Source organism: Podarcis melisellensis (genome assembly GCF_964234715.1).
Source record: "Podarcis melisellensis genome assembly, chromosome: 6".
Lineage (NCBI taxonomy): Eukaryota > Metazoa > Chordata > Lepidosauria > Squamata > Lacertidae > Podarcis > Podarcis melisellensis.
This window is the reverse complement of record NC_138538.1, coordinates 13,677,456-13,694,657: the sequence shown is the minus strand read 5'-3', so window position 1 is coordinate 13,694,657 and position 17,202 is coordinate 13,677,456. Positions and strand designations below refer to the sequence as shown.

Below are 17,202 nucleotides of genomic sequence, written 5' to 3'. Positions count from 1 at the left end.
TGGAGTTCCGTCCCTGTTTTGATTGCTTCATTTTGTGCTTCAAAGTGAATTGTCCGTAACGAGACGTTAAGTTGCCTAGTTTTGATGATGGCCACTTTTTCCTAACTTAATTTTATTTCATAACAAGGAGCAACTTAAGTAAGAATGCGACTTAGCTTTTTTTGAAGAGGACAAGTAGAAAAAAAGTCTTATCTACAGAAGTTATGGATGGACAGCATTGAGTTGCTTACAAGTGATCACCACATTAAAATAAAAGTCTGCCACCTAAGATTGCTTCTGCTGTTTGGACCACAGATTTAGATTGGGCCTGCCTGCAGCTTTTACAACCTTCATCTTCCGGGAGTTGACAGTGCTGTCCATCATACCTGTGGTGCTTTTAACCATAGCAGTACTGCTGCAGGAAGTGCAGTTTTCTATGGGTTCATGCTACCGCACAAGTAAAGGCCCACAGCCAAAGAGAACTAGGCCATGAGATTAACCCACAGAAATCAAGGGTGCTTTAGTTGAGATGGCTGCATTGCAGGAGGGATGAACTGAGGATTTGGTCATGTGGAAACTAGCTGCCCCAGTATTAGAGAGGGAGCATCTGGCTTGTCAGTAGTACATGTGAAAAAGGATCTAGGGGTCTGACTCAACATCAGGAAGAGCTTTCTAAGAGCTATTTGACGGTGGGACAGAAGGTTGTGGACTCTCCATCCTTGGACATTTTAGAGCAGGTTGGATGGCCATCTGCCTTGGGTCCTTTAACTGAGATTCCTGCATTGCAGGGGGTTGGACGAGATGACCCTTGGAAATCCCTTCCAACTCTACACTTCTAGGAGTCCATGATTCTAAGAGTTTGCTCGCAGCATTTTCTGTTCAATGAGTATTCTGTGGGTTTTATTTTTCAACGTAAACCGATTCCAAGCACCGCTTCATGCTTCAATCAAAACTGTTACGCATTTATGACCTACTACTGTTTCTCAAATGAAAATGGAAGAAACTGCAAAGGATGTATGCATTTATTTTGGATGGAATAAATAGCAAGAGCTAATTACACACATCTGGTGTCTGTTACGCAGACTGAACACACACACATTCAGATTTGTAGTACCAAATCTGTTTTTAGGGTTTGGTTGTGGGGTGGTTTTTTTAATCCATTTGGACATGGAACCGAGACCTTCGGCATTAATTGGTCTGTCTAAACATTTTGTCTAAATTTTAGAGAACTGAGGATTTGGTCATGTGGAAATTGATTACACTGCTGAAGCCTAGGCGTCAGCCCCGTAAGAAGGAAAACAGACCCTTCCTAGCACTAATAGCAGGTTCTGATGTCTTGCTCCTTGGCTTGGCAAGTTTTTGATGACACGTAGACTTAACTGGTTGTGCTGGCTGGGGTTGCTGGGCTTTATAGCTCCAAACAACTAGCAGGCAAAAAGTTAGCAAAGTGGGACTATACAGAAGGATTAACAACTAGGATTTTTAACTGTGTCTTCTCTTGGCTATTGTATTGTTGAGACTCATCCCAAAGTCACTAAAGATGAGTGGCAGTATATGCATTCAATAAACACAACAAACAAATAAACCACATTTAGTATCTACTGAGTTATGTGGCTTGAGGAACCTCTTAACCACCATTTGGTATTATCAAGCACAGAGCAGCGAATGAACATTGGCTGAAGAAATGCAACTCTGAAGTCTTTGATCATGTAAATCAGTCAGTGAGGACGCTGTTGAGGGCAGCCTTCTACATGGTGGGTAATCTGCCTTGTTTTTGCTTCCCCTCAGTGCACTGCCAGAAGACAGGAAAACATGGCTTTTTGTCAAAGATCTGATTGCCTGCAAGAGGGCCTTTTTTCTATCCTGTCACTAATTACTTCATACACTTTGGCTCTTCCCCACTCCTGTCGTTATCCTGAACGTTCCTCACCCACATGGAATTGGGCTGCAGGTTCTCTCGCCATATCTGTCAAGTGTCCCTTATTTGGTGGGACAGTCCCTTATCCCAGCGCCATGTCCCGCAGCTGTCCCTTACAGATGAGGCTTTGTTTGGCTGCTGGCTGGGCTTTCTGCCTTTGGCTCAGAGGAGCTCAGAAGCTGAACATACCTGTGCCCGGAAAATCCCTTATTTTGGCTGGTGATCCCTTATTTTTGAGGCTGCTGGTCCCTTATTTTCAAATCTGTAAGTTGACAGCTATGTCTCTCGCCCCCCACTATAAAGTTACATTTCCATGAATACACATGGTCCAGTCCAATCAAGTGTTTCATCTTCCCCAGATGGTGACTGCAAAGTTCCTGGTACAGACCCTCTGCACTCCTGAACTCAATAGATGGTGGCCACAATTAAAAACCTGGACTTTTTATAGGTAAAATATGTGTTCCCACCACTGTGTAATGACTTCTCCCCTTATTTTTGGTTCCATTTACTTGAAATAGATTTTCACATTTACCAGGACACACAGAAATATGGATCCCAAGCACCAGACACTAGCTGTGTTAAGACACCACACTAACCCAAGAGTTGAAAATCTGCGTCCTTCCATATTATGTTGGACTCCATTGGTCATGCTGGCTGTGCTGATGGGAAGTGACCAGATCATCCAGGAAACCACCAGCCCGCATCCCAGTCTTACCCACCTGCCAATCAGCTGATGTTAGTCCAGTCAGCCGGTGCTGTCAGCTGACTAGTTGGGTGCAGTTAAATTCTGTGCTGATTGCATACCTCAATTCCCCTACCGGGAACAGGCATTTCCTGGGCAGCTAAAACAGCAGAATTTAACTGTCCAATCCTGGGTTCTGCTTCAAAATGCAGTGTAGGGCTGTTTGAAAGTCCTTTTGCATTGTTCCTTGACACTCTGGTTTTCATAGGTTTAAACAGCAGTGTGGGGCTCTTTGCAAAAGGGCTTTTAAATAGCCCTGAGCAGCATTTTAAATTCCTAGCAATTGGGGCTTAGAAATGGAAGTATCACAGAATCATAGTGACATCAGGTGACTGACAGATCAAATTTGGCCTGTCACAGGTGGGGAAATAAGGATCTGGCCCTCTAGTCAGAAAAGGTACCCACATTCTAACAGAGATCTTGAATTGCAGAGAAATGGGCCAGCGAAAGGGAAAAGTGGAAGTACTTTATGTAATTATGTCAGTGCCTATAACAAAACGTAGCCATTTTTAGAAGTTGGGCAGCTGTTTTATATACATGACTTTAAAAAAAAAAGTTCCCTGTGTAGAAAAAAAAGTTAACATGCTGTAATACATTTTGTGCTTTAAAAAATTGTACATTAAGATAAGCATTACATCTGAATCAGTTAATGCACAATTCCCCACTGGTACTTGTATAAAAACCCATCATTAATCTACATATTAGCCAAAAATGTTGTAAATATACCATGTAAATTGTAGTTGCATAGCTGGAGGGTTTTCTCTCTCTTTTTGGCGGGGGGCAGGGTAGTTCAGTGATTTGGAGAAGACACACTGGTCCAGGGAGATCTGATTATTTTAGGAATCTATAGCTAAAAAGGAGTCAGTGGTTTTGAGACAATACAATGCCATGCACATTAGCCTGAGTTACTGAAGATTGTCATGGTCATTCTTTCTCCCTTAAGGATGTTTTTAACGCATAGTTCCTTATTGCCAGAAAATAAAAATGGCTTCATAGAATGCAACGGCTGGAACTCTACAGCTCCAAGGAATAGCTGCCAAGCAAGTTTTGATCAGACGAGAAATCACGAGTTTTCGCCTGTTGCCAGCAGCTGTGTATTTCAGAGTTAACTCAATTGGATGTTGCTTTGTTGACTGATTAAGAGAGATGAAGGATGCCAGAAAACTCATACTGGGTTATTTTTCACAGTGGAGTGGAACAGCTGAGGCTGTAAACAAATGCCCTTTTGAGCATTTTCTGTTTACCAATAGCTGTTATCTTTCTTTGCAGGTGTAGTAGGATAATCAAGTATGTGGGGCAGGGTGGGAAAAGTCAGTCTTCACAAAAGGAAGTTCGCAGCTCAGTGGTAAAGCATGCACTTTGAATGCAGAAGGTCCCAGCACAATCCCTAGCGTATCCAGGTGGGGCTGGGAATGCCCCATCTAGAACTTGCAACACCTGCCAGGTAGTGTAGACACTACTGAGCTAGGCGGACCAATAGTTTGACTTTGTCTACGGCAGCTTCCTATGCTTAAATCTGGCTTGCACAATTCATTGACCTTACGTGAACTGGTTTCTTCCAATCCCAGCACCTCGGTTGAGTTCCACATACATGGCTAAATGAATTGCACCTTATACCTCGTCTGGCTTTTAAACTGTGACTGTCTTTAGCATTTTATCATCTTTATTCCTAAGGACTAGATTCGCGCTCTTTTCCAGAATAACCAAGGGCCTCAGGACTGGTCATGTAAACAAATCCACGACACCTACGAAGCAGACACTGTGGCCAGGTTCGCACGTAATGCAAAACCATTGTTTTAACACTGCAAGAGCAGGAAGAAGCCCAGGCAAAGTACCAGGCTTGCCAGGGCTCTCCTCTCCCTTCCCACACGAACAGCAAAATATGCTTTTGCTAGTGTTTAGTTTCGCCTTCCGATAATCCTGGCTTGTCATGCCATACAAAAGAGAAATGGTCGTTCAAAAGAAACTGGTCCATTAAGCAAGCCAGCTTCGTAATTTCTTCTTTTGACCTGAATCCCTATGGAACATGAGACTTGGCTACCTGAAAAAGACTCCTTATCCCATTTAAACCTTCCTATTCACTAAGATTTTTGGAGGAGGTCCTTCTGCCAATGCCATGACCTTTATTAATCCATCTTGCAGCATCCAAAGGCAAGGGCATTTCCTTGGTGGCTTCTACATTGTAGAAGTCTCTGCTCTGAGAAAAGGCACATACTGCTAGTAATGACTGTTTGAAACTGCGTTAAAACTCTGTATTTATTCACCCATGCATTTTCAGGCTATTGGTCTGCAGTTGTAGCTATTTCCCTGCCTATTGTATTTGGATAATTGATAATTGTATACCGCATTGGAATTTACTTTTGAATTAAAAGGCAGTCTAAAAATATTTGAAACAAAATGTTTTGAAGTTGGCCTGTCTTAAAAATGACCAGATTGAAAAACAAAACAAACCAACAACTATGGTCCCTGGTTTGCTTGAGAGAACGAGGAAATATTAGCGTGAAGTAAAACTAATCTCCAACAAGGTCCTCCTTCTGCCTGCTTGTGCACATAACACTGCTGTGGTATAGCTTTATGTGCAAACCCAGCCTCTGGGGTTCTGTGCTGACCAAATTTAAACCTTCACCGCCCCTGTTTAAGATAAGCAGTCGAATAGGCAGGTACATTTCCTCACACATGGTACATTATATGGAAGCTGGATAACAGGATCCCTAATTCCAACTTTTGTACTATTAACAGTTGGTTTAAATTGTGAACAAAATAGTAAATGATAGGTCTCTGACGCTAATCCAGAGCAACCAAACTGAAATTGTCCCATGAAAACAGAATTGCTTCTTGATACATGAGAATTTTTGTTTTGCTTGGGTGGGTGAGGAGAAGGGGGTGCAGGTACACCTATTGAAACGGGCCGTTCTGGTGCGTTAGGTACAATTTAAGCCACCTGATCAGAAGCCGAAGGATGCCCTCTACATCAGAGACCAAGCAGCCCAATTCAGATGCCCGTCTCCATACTTAGGCAGGTATGAAAGGGGAAAGCACATCCAACAAGCATCACCTATCATTAAGAAAAAACAAGAGTGCGTATTGGCAAGGTAGAAAACGAAACAGGTTCCCCAGTGTGCTCATTTTGTTGTGCATACACGTAAGTCTGGACGCTAAGGCTGCCTGGATTCCATGCAGCAGCTCAGTGACCAAAACATCTGGGCTTCTAGTCCCACCTGACCAGATGCCCAGCTAGAGATGCTAGCAGGGTTGCCCAAGGCAGTGTCTTCAGTGCCCCACTGCTGTTGCCCTCGCCTATTCTTCCCAGGTAACTTGGCTTGACGTGTCTCGCTAGGGCTCCTGAGGGGCCCCCGCACTGGACGAGAGGGGCCTGGTAGGATGTGGGCCGCTTGCTGGGTGTGCTGGGGCTTGACCCATCAGTCGGCCTCTCCCCGATGAAGAGCAAGCTGTGGTCCTTGGCATCCTGCTCGACTCGGAAGAGTTCGTACTCGGTGTGGGGCAGTCGGATCCCCAGTGCGGCGCATCCGTTCGTGTGAGTCACATCCAGCTCTTGCCCGACGCTCCAGGCACCGGCTTCTCCGCAGCTCCCGAAGCTGGAGGAGTTCAGCATCGCCACAGTTACGGGATCCATTGGCGTCACCCGGGCGCGGGTCACCTTGAAAACGAGCTCGGTACCCCCTCGCACAATGAGGGACGCCGCTCCCTGGGTATAGTGACCGAGAGCGTAGACGGTGAACGTCGGCTGTTTGCAGAGAGGGTCGGAGTAGTGGCGGTAGTAGCCTTCCCAGCTGCGGTTGTTGGCGTGGAAGATGAAGTACCTTGTGAGGAAAAGCACGGCCGGGCGGACCTCGCAGCGAGTGCTGACCCAGCGGCCGCTGAGCAGCATGGGGAGGTCCGGCTTAAGGGGTAATACAGGCGGGTGGTGTTCGTCAGCTCGGTATATAATCCCGCAGGCAGGGCACGGCTGGATGTGATGCTGCGGGAAGGGAAGGAAAAGACAAGTTCTCAGCAAGGCTTTTCATTGCTTGTTTGAAAACAGGCATGTTCTTCACCAAGGGAAGCTGCATTCCGCAAAGGGGAAGGAAGAGATTCTGCAGAAAACGTTAACTTCTGTTAGGGCGTGAAAGACTAGAATGAGAGGGAGGGAGCAAGGCAAAACTGTCCTTTTCCCTGGTTGTACCAGCCTCTTAAGGATGCGGGTGGCGCTGTGGGTTAAACCACAGAGCCTAGGACTTGCCAATCAGAAGGTCGGCGGTTCGAATCCCCACGATGGGGTAAGCTCCCGTTGCTCGGTCCCTGCTCCTGCCAACCTAGCAGTTCAAAAGCACATCAAAGTGCAAGTAGATAAATAGGTACCGCTCTGGCGGGAAGGTAAACGGCGTTTCTGTGCGCTGCTCTGGTTCGCCAGAAGCGGCTTAGTCATGACCCAGAAGCTGTACGCCGGCTCCCTTGGCCAATAAAGCGAGATGAGCACCGCAACCCCAGAGTCGGCCACGACTGGACCTAATGGTCAGGGGTCCCTTTACCTTTACCAGCCTCTTTGCTCTACTATTAGTAAAACATGTTTGCTGTTTTATTCTTCTTCTCCGACCAAAAAAATTAAAATCAAACATATAGGATTAGATTTTAAGGATACAAAAGACCAGGGGTGTGGGAAGGTGCTTAAAAGACTGCAGGGGGAGGCAGAGACCCACAACAAATGTACATTTAGATCTCTCAGCAAATTTAGATCTCTCAGCAAATTTAGATGGTGATTTGGGTCTCACCAGCTCTACGCTTTGCAGGAGGCTCATAATGACTTATTTAAATTATCTGGCAAAATATAAGATGCAGCTACTTTTACTGGTCTAGGCTAAATTGTGAAATCCTGCAGGTTTTAGTATTTGAACGCCAGATAGGTGCCATCAAGGAGAAGGGTGGGGTGGCAAATACAGATTTTATATATCAAAACATCAGAAGCCTGTGTCGGAATTCTACAGGGCAGGGGAAAGGTTTAACTTTTCAGAGTGGTATCTGGTAGTTTATTTAATGGTATAAAAGCAATTTCCTCTCTACCCCACTATGAGGAGCTAGCCTCGTTTAATGTGGAAGTAATGTACACATTTTCATCTGACGTACACTGGGGGAATATAACCCGAAATGTTTCTAAGTCAGCATTAAAAACGTGTTCCTGTACTAATTATAGAAATGGGCAACATAACAATTTACAGTGAACCGTATCTGCTTTCATAAGCCCGGGTTGCTGCATACGGTTGATTTCTGAAAGACGCCAGCCGTGTTTGCATGGGAATGAGATTTCAGTAACTCTGCACTTAGCAGGCAATTTGCATGTGCACTGACTGAAGTCTGCAATAACCAAGCCATTTTCAACTCGCCTTACCACAACTGTCACTCTTGAGGAGCGTTGACGGTACACAGGGCATTGCAGCTAAATATTCCCAGCCTTTTTATTTTTAAAGCAGGAAATACTTTAATACTGGGAGATAATTTCCCAAGAGTGGTTTCTCTTTAAAACATATTTAAGAGGAAATCAAAGCCGTTCCTCTGTGTAGAGCAGGGGGCTTGGAAGAAACCTCTGCTGTTTGTGATTGGTTCTGACCCACCAGCCGCAATTCAGCTGACTTGGTGGCTGATCTCGAGGTCGGTAAGCGAACTGAACTTCTATGGGAGTGCAAGAAAAATGCAGAGAGGCATTATGCTGCCTTACACTGGCCAGGCTATGAAACCCAGATTATTTAGACTCCAGTTCCCATCACCCTTTAGGCCACAATGGCTGAGGCTGATGGCAGCTGCAGTCCAATATCTGGAATGTACCAGGTGGGACGCGGGTGGCACTGTGGGTTAAACCACAGAGCCTAGGACTTGCCAATCAGAAGGTCGGTGGTTCGAATCCCTGCGACGGGGTGAGCTCCCGTTGCTCAGTCCCTGCTCCTGCCAACCTAGCAGTTCGAAAGCACGTCAAAGTGCAAGTAGATAAATAGGTACCACTCCAGCAGGAAGGTAAATGGCATTTCCGTGCACTACTCTGGTTCGCCAGAAGCGGCTTAGTCATGCTGGCCACATGGTACCCGGAAGCTGTACACCGGCTCCCTTGGCCAATAAAGCGAGATGAGCGTCGCAACCCCAGAGTCGGTCACAACTGGACCTAATGGTCAGGGGTCTTTTTACCTTTACCTTCTACCAGGTTGGAAAGGCCAATCTCATCTTACAGTCTTTCCCAGTCCTGCTACCCAATATTCTTTTTAAACTCAAAATGCCTGGGAATGAAGTTGACACTGGCGTACAAAAGAAAGTTATCTTCTACCTTGAACAATAGACTTATTTCCTTTCAAAAGAGGCAGGATGCGTGAAAACGTTTTTGGCTTCACAGGCCAGATCCTGATCGTGTGCCAAATTTGGCAGGTGGGTGAGGCCTCCTGCCTGTTGATCACATGACATCATAACATCACATGACTGACCAGGTGAGTGGTCTCACTTACCTTGTGTAGGGTTTCCAAGTGTGCAATAGTTAGCTCTCTGTTGGATACTTGGGAAGCTGCAGTGGCTTCAAAGCCCTTTTGCTGTTTGCAAAGGGCTTTAAGGCAGCCCCCATGCTCCCATTTCAGCCTCTGGAGATTCTTATCCTGATCCACTACCCACAACCACTCACTAAATAAAAGGAGAAGCGTGGAGCTGCTTCAAAGAGTGCTTTTGCAAAGGGCTTTATTAAACACAGGCTCAGCAGCTGATGAGTGGAGACGAAATCCTGTTCCCTGAAGGGCTAAACCCCCTCCTACTCATCAGCTGATGTCACTGAGGAAAATTGCCTCATGGAAACTGGAACCTCCTTGGCAGGCCAAGAGTGGCACACAGACTGGCTGTTCTCCAATCTTGTTCTAGCCTCAAAGAATTTATGCTCCTTCTGACCCTTCTCCAAAGCTTGCCATAAACTGCCGTGCCCATCCTTTGAGTTATCTGCACATGCAAGTAAATACAGAGAGGGAACATACAATGCTGTTGGACCATGTAGTCTATGTAGCTCAGAGTAGTCTGCACTGACATGGACAGTAGCTCTCTTACCTCTCCTTGCCCTTCCCCGCAAGCCACCGGGAAACAAACCCAGGATCCCTTTGCGTGAGAGTAACACACACACACACACACACACACACACCGGAGCTACTGTCCTTTCCCAAAGATTGGTAGCAAATAAATAAATAAAGGGTGGCCATGAAAGCAAGCCAAAAATCTGCAGACTCCTCTTCCTTGCCAAAAAACCTTTCTCACTTCCACTTACGTGAAACTCTTTCGAAGGAGGCAAGTGACACTGTCTAACTCTCCCCAGGCAGTGACATCATCCGCCAGCAACAAGCCGCGTAGAACTGTGAGCTGATTAATTGCAGCATTGCAGTGAAGTCACTGTATTTCAGTGCACCTCAGCTTGGGTTTTAAATTAATTTTTTTTTAAAGAAAGCACTTCATGTTTACCATCTGGTTTAGCTCATACGTATATGGTTTTGGCCCCAGATAACTTGGCTTTAATGCCAATCTGAGCATGTGCCTCGGAAAGGTGGTTGTTTTTCGTCCTTCGCCTCGTCCTTCAAGAATCCCAGTGGCTGCAATATTGTGTAGGTGGGGGGGGGGGACTGCTTTTCCTCCCCTCTCTTCACCTCAGCCCTGACTTTGGTCCCATCTGGCCATGAGCCCTTTTCCGCTCATTGCTCCTTGTCCTATCTTGCAGTTCAATCACATTTCTCAATTGATTAGTTATGATTTTGATTAAAAAATACGCTCTGGGCATGAAACCAAGCTCCTGACAAAAAATTGGGGGTGGGGGTGGGGGTGGAGAGAGAAAGAAACCAAGGCCAGCTTGTTTCAGCTGCACTGGAAGTTGCGTTTCTGTATATCCCAGGCCTGCCGCCCGTAATTACATTCAGGGCTATTTCCTCTGGTAATGGCATTCTCTGCTGAGGGATAATGGTTTATTGGATAATGTTTCTCTGCCCCCCACCCTTTTTCTGCTCCTCTTTTTTTCATATGAACTAGAGGAGGGCCAGGCAGAACAGAGACCCCATAAGGTAACATCAGTGTCCACTGAGCCTGCCATCCCCTCCAGACCAGGGTTTAGGGGACCATTATTATTATTATTATTATTATTATTATTATTATTACCACACCCATCTGTCTGGGAGGCTCCCAACAGAATATTAAAAACACGATAAAACATCAAACATTAAAAACTTCCCTAAACAGGGCTGCCTTCAGATGTTTTCTACAAGTCAGATAGTTGCTTATTTCCTTGACACATGATGGGAGGGTGTTCCACAAGGCAGGCGCCACTACCAAGAAGGCCCTCTGCCTGGTTCCCTGTAACCTCACTTCTCGCAGTGAGGGAACCGCCAGAAGGCCCTCGGTGCTGGACCTCAGTGTCTGGGTAGAACAATGGCGGCGGAGACGCTCCTTCAGGTATACTGGGCCGAGGCCGTTTAGGGCTTTAAAGGTCAGCACCAACACCCTGAATTGTGTTCGGAAACCTAAATCTGAGGGACACAGTCCTTCCTGGGCAATTTTGTAACGGCTAGGTCTGATCAAGGTTTGGGGAACCAAGCCTTATGAGGAACGGTTGGGGGGAGTTGGGTATGTTTTAGCCTGGAAGATCCCATCTGGCCACAATCCCACATGAGATGTACCCCTTACCATCGCATTCTGCAGGGGGCGCTGGTATCCTGTTGGCCGATAATGGAGCCTCTCCGACCACTCGGTGTGGATGTCCCCCAGATAGAGCTCCTCCACCTCCCTGCTCCCCTGGCTCTGCTGAAGGAGCAAGGGCTGGTGGGACTTCTCCACTCGTACAAGGCTGAGTTCGTGCATGGCAAAGCCAAGGCCCGCGGTGCAATCCCGCTCTGCTTTGGCACTCAGGAGCTCATAGAGGGCACCGGGAGCCCAAGTCCGCCCAGCCGGCGAGAACCCGCTACAGTGCTCTCCCGAAGTCTGGTTGATGCGCGCCACTGTTTCCCGCATGGCCCTCTGGCTGTGGAAGACAATGCCAACTTTGTGGAGGTGGTAATCTGCTTCCGTGGCTCCCCTGGTGATCCAGGAGGCTTGGCGGAGCCTGACTTTCCCTTTGATGACTAGGGAGTAAGAAGGGTCCCGGCAGGAAGGGTCCCGGTAGTAGAACTGGTAGGCTTTGAAGAGGCGGTTGGCGTAGAACATATAGGAGCGGGTGAGAAATTCAGGTCCTGGACGTACCTCACACCTGAGAATGAAGAGGGACGTTTTGGTTAAATTACAGCCCTTGCAATATATCTCCCCTAATATATACTATATTCATGAATGTGCTAGAAAAACGGAAACCTCATTACGTGTTTTCTGGTTGTTGCTCAAAGGGAATTCCAGTTGGGAAAACACTGACAGATTGTCACAATAGGCGTGGGCTGCTATGGCTCAAGAATCACGTTATGCCAACAAATGGTTGAAATATACGGCATACAGGAATGAAATATGGTCATCTTACTATCTTAGCTTGCACTTTGCAAAGGAGATTTTAAGAACTGGGATGGGGAAACAGATTGTGTGTGAGAGGGCCTTTTCTGTGGTGGCCTCCCTTCTGAGATGTGTCTGGCTTTGACACTGTATGTATACAGTTCAACATCAGAGACCTTTTTGCAGAGACCTCTGGTGGTGGAAGATGGGATCATAATTACTGTTACATGGTGTATTTGAACTGACCTGTATGTAATCTACCCTTAGACTGTGTGGTGAAGGGCCGGCTACGAAGGTCCATTAATTAACAAATGTTTTATGCATTTTTCCTTGATGATATGCAAAGTTATCATTAGCATTTTGAATTCAGGGCATCTCAAAAATGTCTTTCAAACGGAACATTCATATTCTATGATTGAACAAACAAGGCAAGGCAAATTGGTGTACCATATCTAATTTGATATAATTCAACCAACAACATTTAATTATCTGAATTAAATCTCCTTGGTCATAAAGAAGAGCCAATGTGGACAACTAACCCCATTGGTGTTACCCTATGCTTCTTGGAGGAAGGATGCAATATTTATTTCAAGTACACAAAATTCTTCTTTTTTAAAGCAGCAACCCCTAAATCTGTTATGGAGCTCGCCTCAACCCTCCAGAGCAGATTTTACAAGGAATGCAGGGCTCCTTGCACAAGTGGAGCGGTTTAACTGGATGCCACCCATGTAAATTGTCCCCCACCCCAAACTGAATGCAGCCTAATGGCCACGTATTTTGGCTTACCAGGTGCTTGGATCCCCTGTGCCTGTTTTTTTTACAGCCCCAGGTAGGCAATATCAGCAGCAAATAGGTTTACCAAGTCTCCAGTGGGCAATCCCGTATGGCTAGTGAGCAGCAGATAGTTACAAGTTCGGCAGGGCCTGAGTTTTATTAAGTTCTGGTGCTTCACTTTGGGCAGGCCTTATAGAGACTGGCCCCCTCCAGAGGATAGAGAGGAAGTCAACATAGTGCTAAACAGATGGCTCCATCAGCATTTCTCCTTGCCTCATGGAACAATCTGCCCTTTTCACATAACTTGTGTGCCGTTCCAGGGCGAGATTGATATATGCATAAATATGTACAGATACCGTCCTACCTACTACTACTAATTTTATTATTTATGCTCCGCCCATCTGGCTGGAGAAAAGGTTGATAAAATTATTGGACTTAGCTGAGATGGCAAAGTTAATGTGTTTAATCAGTGAAAAATCATTATTGACATTTATTAAGAATTGGAAACCCTTTATGCATGAACTTGTAATATCTGGATTTGAAGATTGAAAAAATATTGGCTTATAAAAAATGGAATAGTTGGATGTCAAATTGAGTGAATACATTGCATAACTTACTATATTTAGCTGACAGGCAGAGAATTGGAAGTTGTGGTGTGTGGGTTTTTTTTTAAAAAAAAAAATCCATTTCCCCCTCTCTTTCTTTTCTTTTTTCCTTTTTTCCCCCTTATTATTGTTCCTTCTCTTTGCCCCTTTCTTTTTAGATTAGATTTTTAAAGTAGCGTATTTTTCGCTTTATGAGATGCACCAGACCTAAGACGCACCTAGTTTTTGGAGGAGGAGAACAAGAAAAAAAATATTCTGAATCTCAGAAGCCAGAACAGCAAGAGGGATTGCTGCCCAGCGAAAGCAGCAATCCCTCTTGCTGCTCTGGCTTCTGGGATAGCTGTGCAGCCTGCATTCGCTCCATAAGACGCACACACATTTCCCCTTACTTTTTAGGAGGGAAAAAGTGAGTCTTATAGAGCAAAAATCACGGTATTTCTTTTATTCTGGTGTATTATAAAAATATACTTTGTATTGGGTATGAACTTTTGTACATCTTTTGATCAATTAAAAAAATGAAAAAAGCAACAAACGGAGAGCCACAGAACTCCCACTCCTGATTTAAGATTTCAAAATTCTCTGTGTGCAAGTTAAGGATTACTTTTTCTATAAAGAGAAACAGAAAATAAAGTCCCCTGGCCGCAAGGAGTCATGCACAGGTCCCTCGAAGAGAAGTGATGAACGAAGTACACACTGGAAATATTTCCTAATAGACCATCCTCAAATACAGAACTCTGCTTTAGTGTATTAATGGTACTGTTAGATTTGGGACTCCGTGCAATACCAAAGAAGGGAAAAGCAATTTGGAGCTCAGACGTTCACTGTCTTTCAAACTGGAATAAGCAACAAAAGAAAGACATGTTTTCTATTAGTCAAAATTCCCCACCTGCAATTAAATACACAAGAGATTGTGTATTCAACAGCTTTTTTATATATATAATTTTTAATTGATTTTCACAAAATTATAAACAAAACAAACAAATAAACAAACAAACATCGATCATAACCTTATTAAAATTACACTTATTAACATTGATAAGTGACTTCCTCGCTTCCCCTTGGTTGAATTTCCATGCACTTCCTTTTAACGGTTTTCCAAATCAAAGTTCTTATAAAATTTAACTAAAACATTAACATCGTAATATCTTTTAATTTTAAAATTAAACATATTGACTCATCACTTAACTTATATGAAATCCTAAGCCAGTTAAGTATCTGCAAGCTGTTTCCAATTAATTTAATTTTTCATATTTAACTAAATAATCATTAAATTATGTCCATTCTTCCTGATACTCCTCCTCCTTCTGGTCGCGGACTCGATAGTGTATTCAACAGCTGCATATTTACCCTTTACAAACTCCTTACCCTGTTGAAATCCAGTGACCTTCCAGCCTGGGAGGCAGGACAGCCGAAATTCTAGCACCATCCTGGAGGTGGCGCAATTGATGCTGGCACTGCGGCTCCCACCGCAGTTTTCCTGGACCGAGCTGGTCTGTGTGAGATGGAGGGACATTCCACAGCTTCTTCCCAGATGTGTAAGCTTGAAAGACAGAGAGAGAAATCAGATTTTTTAAAAAAGACACACATACAGGTGCTCTCCAGCACAGCATTTCACCTAATAAAAAGCCCCCTCATCACAGCATCTGCCTACAGGCATCCTTTGCCTCTCTGGTAATTTACAGATGCAAAATTTAGCTGCAAAATACACTGCGCTCTCTGTCTTGGCTGCAGTGAAGACAAACTCCTAAGACCACGTCACTGTTGTGCCCATTTTACAAATGGGAAGCGCAGCCTGAGAGAGAATGAACGAGAGAGGCAGAAAGAGAAACTGGCTTGCTTGCAGCAGATGTTAGGACTGCAACTTTTAATCATTTTTAAAATATTACTAAAAAAGGTGAGTTGTAATTAGCACTGCACGGACAGAGTTTCACAAAAGGACTCCCCCCTCCCCTCTTTGTGCACAACCAAGTGACCATGTTCGCACTGTACGTTTAAAGCATCGTGATACTACTTTAAACCCTCATGGCTTCTCCCAAAGAACTCTGGGAGCTGTAGTTTGTGAAGGACGCTTGGAGTTGTTAGGATATCCTATTCTCGTCCCAGAGCTACAATTCCCAGCATGGCTGAACAATCGCTCCCTCATCACAGAGAACTCTGGGAAGTTTAGCTCTGAGAGGGGAATGGGGGGGGGTGTCTCCTAACAACCCCCAGGACCCTTAACAAACTATTTTTCCGAGGACTGTTTGAGGGGAGAAGATGAGGAAGTCATCTGTGAAAGCCAAAAGGCAAACTTGCCTCTAGTTTAATAATTCTATTTGCAAAACTTCTCCCACACACATTTTTTGTGTGTGTGCACACTGTTTTAATGTATATGTGTATTTGTGTGCACAAATTTAATTTAATAAACTGATTGTTTTCAGGTTTCTTCAACTAGGCAGCAGCCCCATTATAGGTTTTCATGGTTTATGTTCAGTTTGTGTTTTTGGGATACCCTTTCTCTCTCTGAATGTTTATCAAGTGGAAAGGTGAGATATAAGTATTTTATATGAAAGAGATTAAATAAACCCATCCGTCTAATCTGTGGCACAACAACAACAAGGCTCTCTCTCTCTCCTTGGATGTCTAGCCAGGTGGCTCTAGATTAGATTTCTTTGCCTCTGTTTCCAACAGTCTGGTTCTAATTCACAGGATACATAACTTTCTAGTACTCAGCAAGGAAGATCCTGGCCATTTCAGTGGCTTAGCTCTAATTTAAGCACCAAGATCACAGATCTATTTGCTATCCTCTGGCTAAATATAGAGCAACTATGTAGACAGTTGGGAAAAAAAGCATTTGCTTCCAGAAAGTGAGACCCCAAGGCCCGGGTCTCAAGGAAGGCCAACAGGTGGCAACGGAAACAGTAGCAGAGAAACGTGAAAAGGCCACAATCCCCAAATCTGAGTAGCACCCAGCAGATCATGAAACAGTTTCTAACACTGCACTGTTGGCAAGAGAACAATATAATTACTTATTGAGACATGCATAAAATACTTCATTTTTTAAAAATGCATTTTTAATAACATGCAATAATCTAAATATGTAATTGTATACTGAACATCATAGAAATGATAAAATATATGTGATAATGCATATAATAGATATTACTAGTTACAGATAGGTAGCCGTGTTGGTCTGCCATAGTCAAAACAAAAAAATTCCTTCCAGTAGCACCTTAAAGACCAACTAAGTTAGTTCTTGGTATGAGCTTTCGTGTGCATGCACACTTCTTCAGATACACACATTACTAGATATTGTTACAGGTCACAGGTGCTGGGGTTTGTGGGTGCAAGTCACACACAATTCTTAGAATTAGTAAAAGTTAGAATTAATCAAGGTTTGATTAAACTGTGCCAAACACAGAAAATTCTGGGTTTATGCTAATGAGCCAGGCTAGCTAAGCAGGGCCAGATGAGTGTAAGTAAAGTCAATAAAGCACAAAGACCAGCAATGGCCCATCAAGGAAACCATCCAGAGAGAGTGGACCCTGCCAGACCAGGAGGGGAGAGCCCTCCTTCCAGCTGTGTGTGGCTGGGAAGAGACCAAAGGGTTGCAGGATTTTGGCATGGCTGGCCTAAGTGAATAGAAAAATTGCCAGTTTTGCAAGCAGAACATGATGCGGGCTGGAGGGAGAAAGCTGCAACAAAGAGATGCAATATGGCTTTCTGCTGTTCTCTGAATGCCG

The 17,202-nt window shown here is 44.5% G+C and overlaps 1 protein-coding gene across 1 annotated transcript in view; it reads right to left on the bottom strand.

The window, feature by feature from the left end:
• Nucleotides 1-3,145: 3,145 nt before the first annotated feature.
• APCDD1L (APC down-regulated 1 like) overlaps nt 3,146-17,202 on the bottom strand; it is a 46,191-nt gene continuing 32,134 nt past the window's right edge. Inside the window, exons 2-4 of the mRNA XM_081917018.1 lie at nt 14,846-15,020; nt 11,316-11,874; nt 3,146-6,618 (exon numbers count right to left, since the gene is read on the bottom strand). Coding sequence (XP_081773144.1) covers nt 5,848-6,618; nt 11,316-11,874; nt 14,846-15,020 — 1,505 coding nt within the window. The 3' untranslated portion in view covers nt 3,146-5,847. The remainder of the gene's footprint in view (nt 6,619-11,315; nt 11,875-14,845; nt 15,021-17,202) is intronic.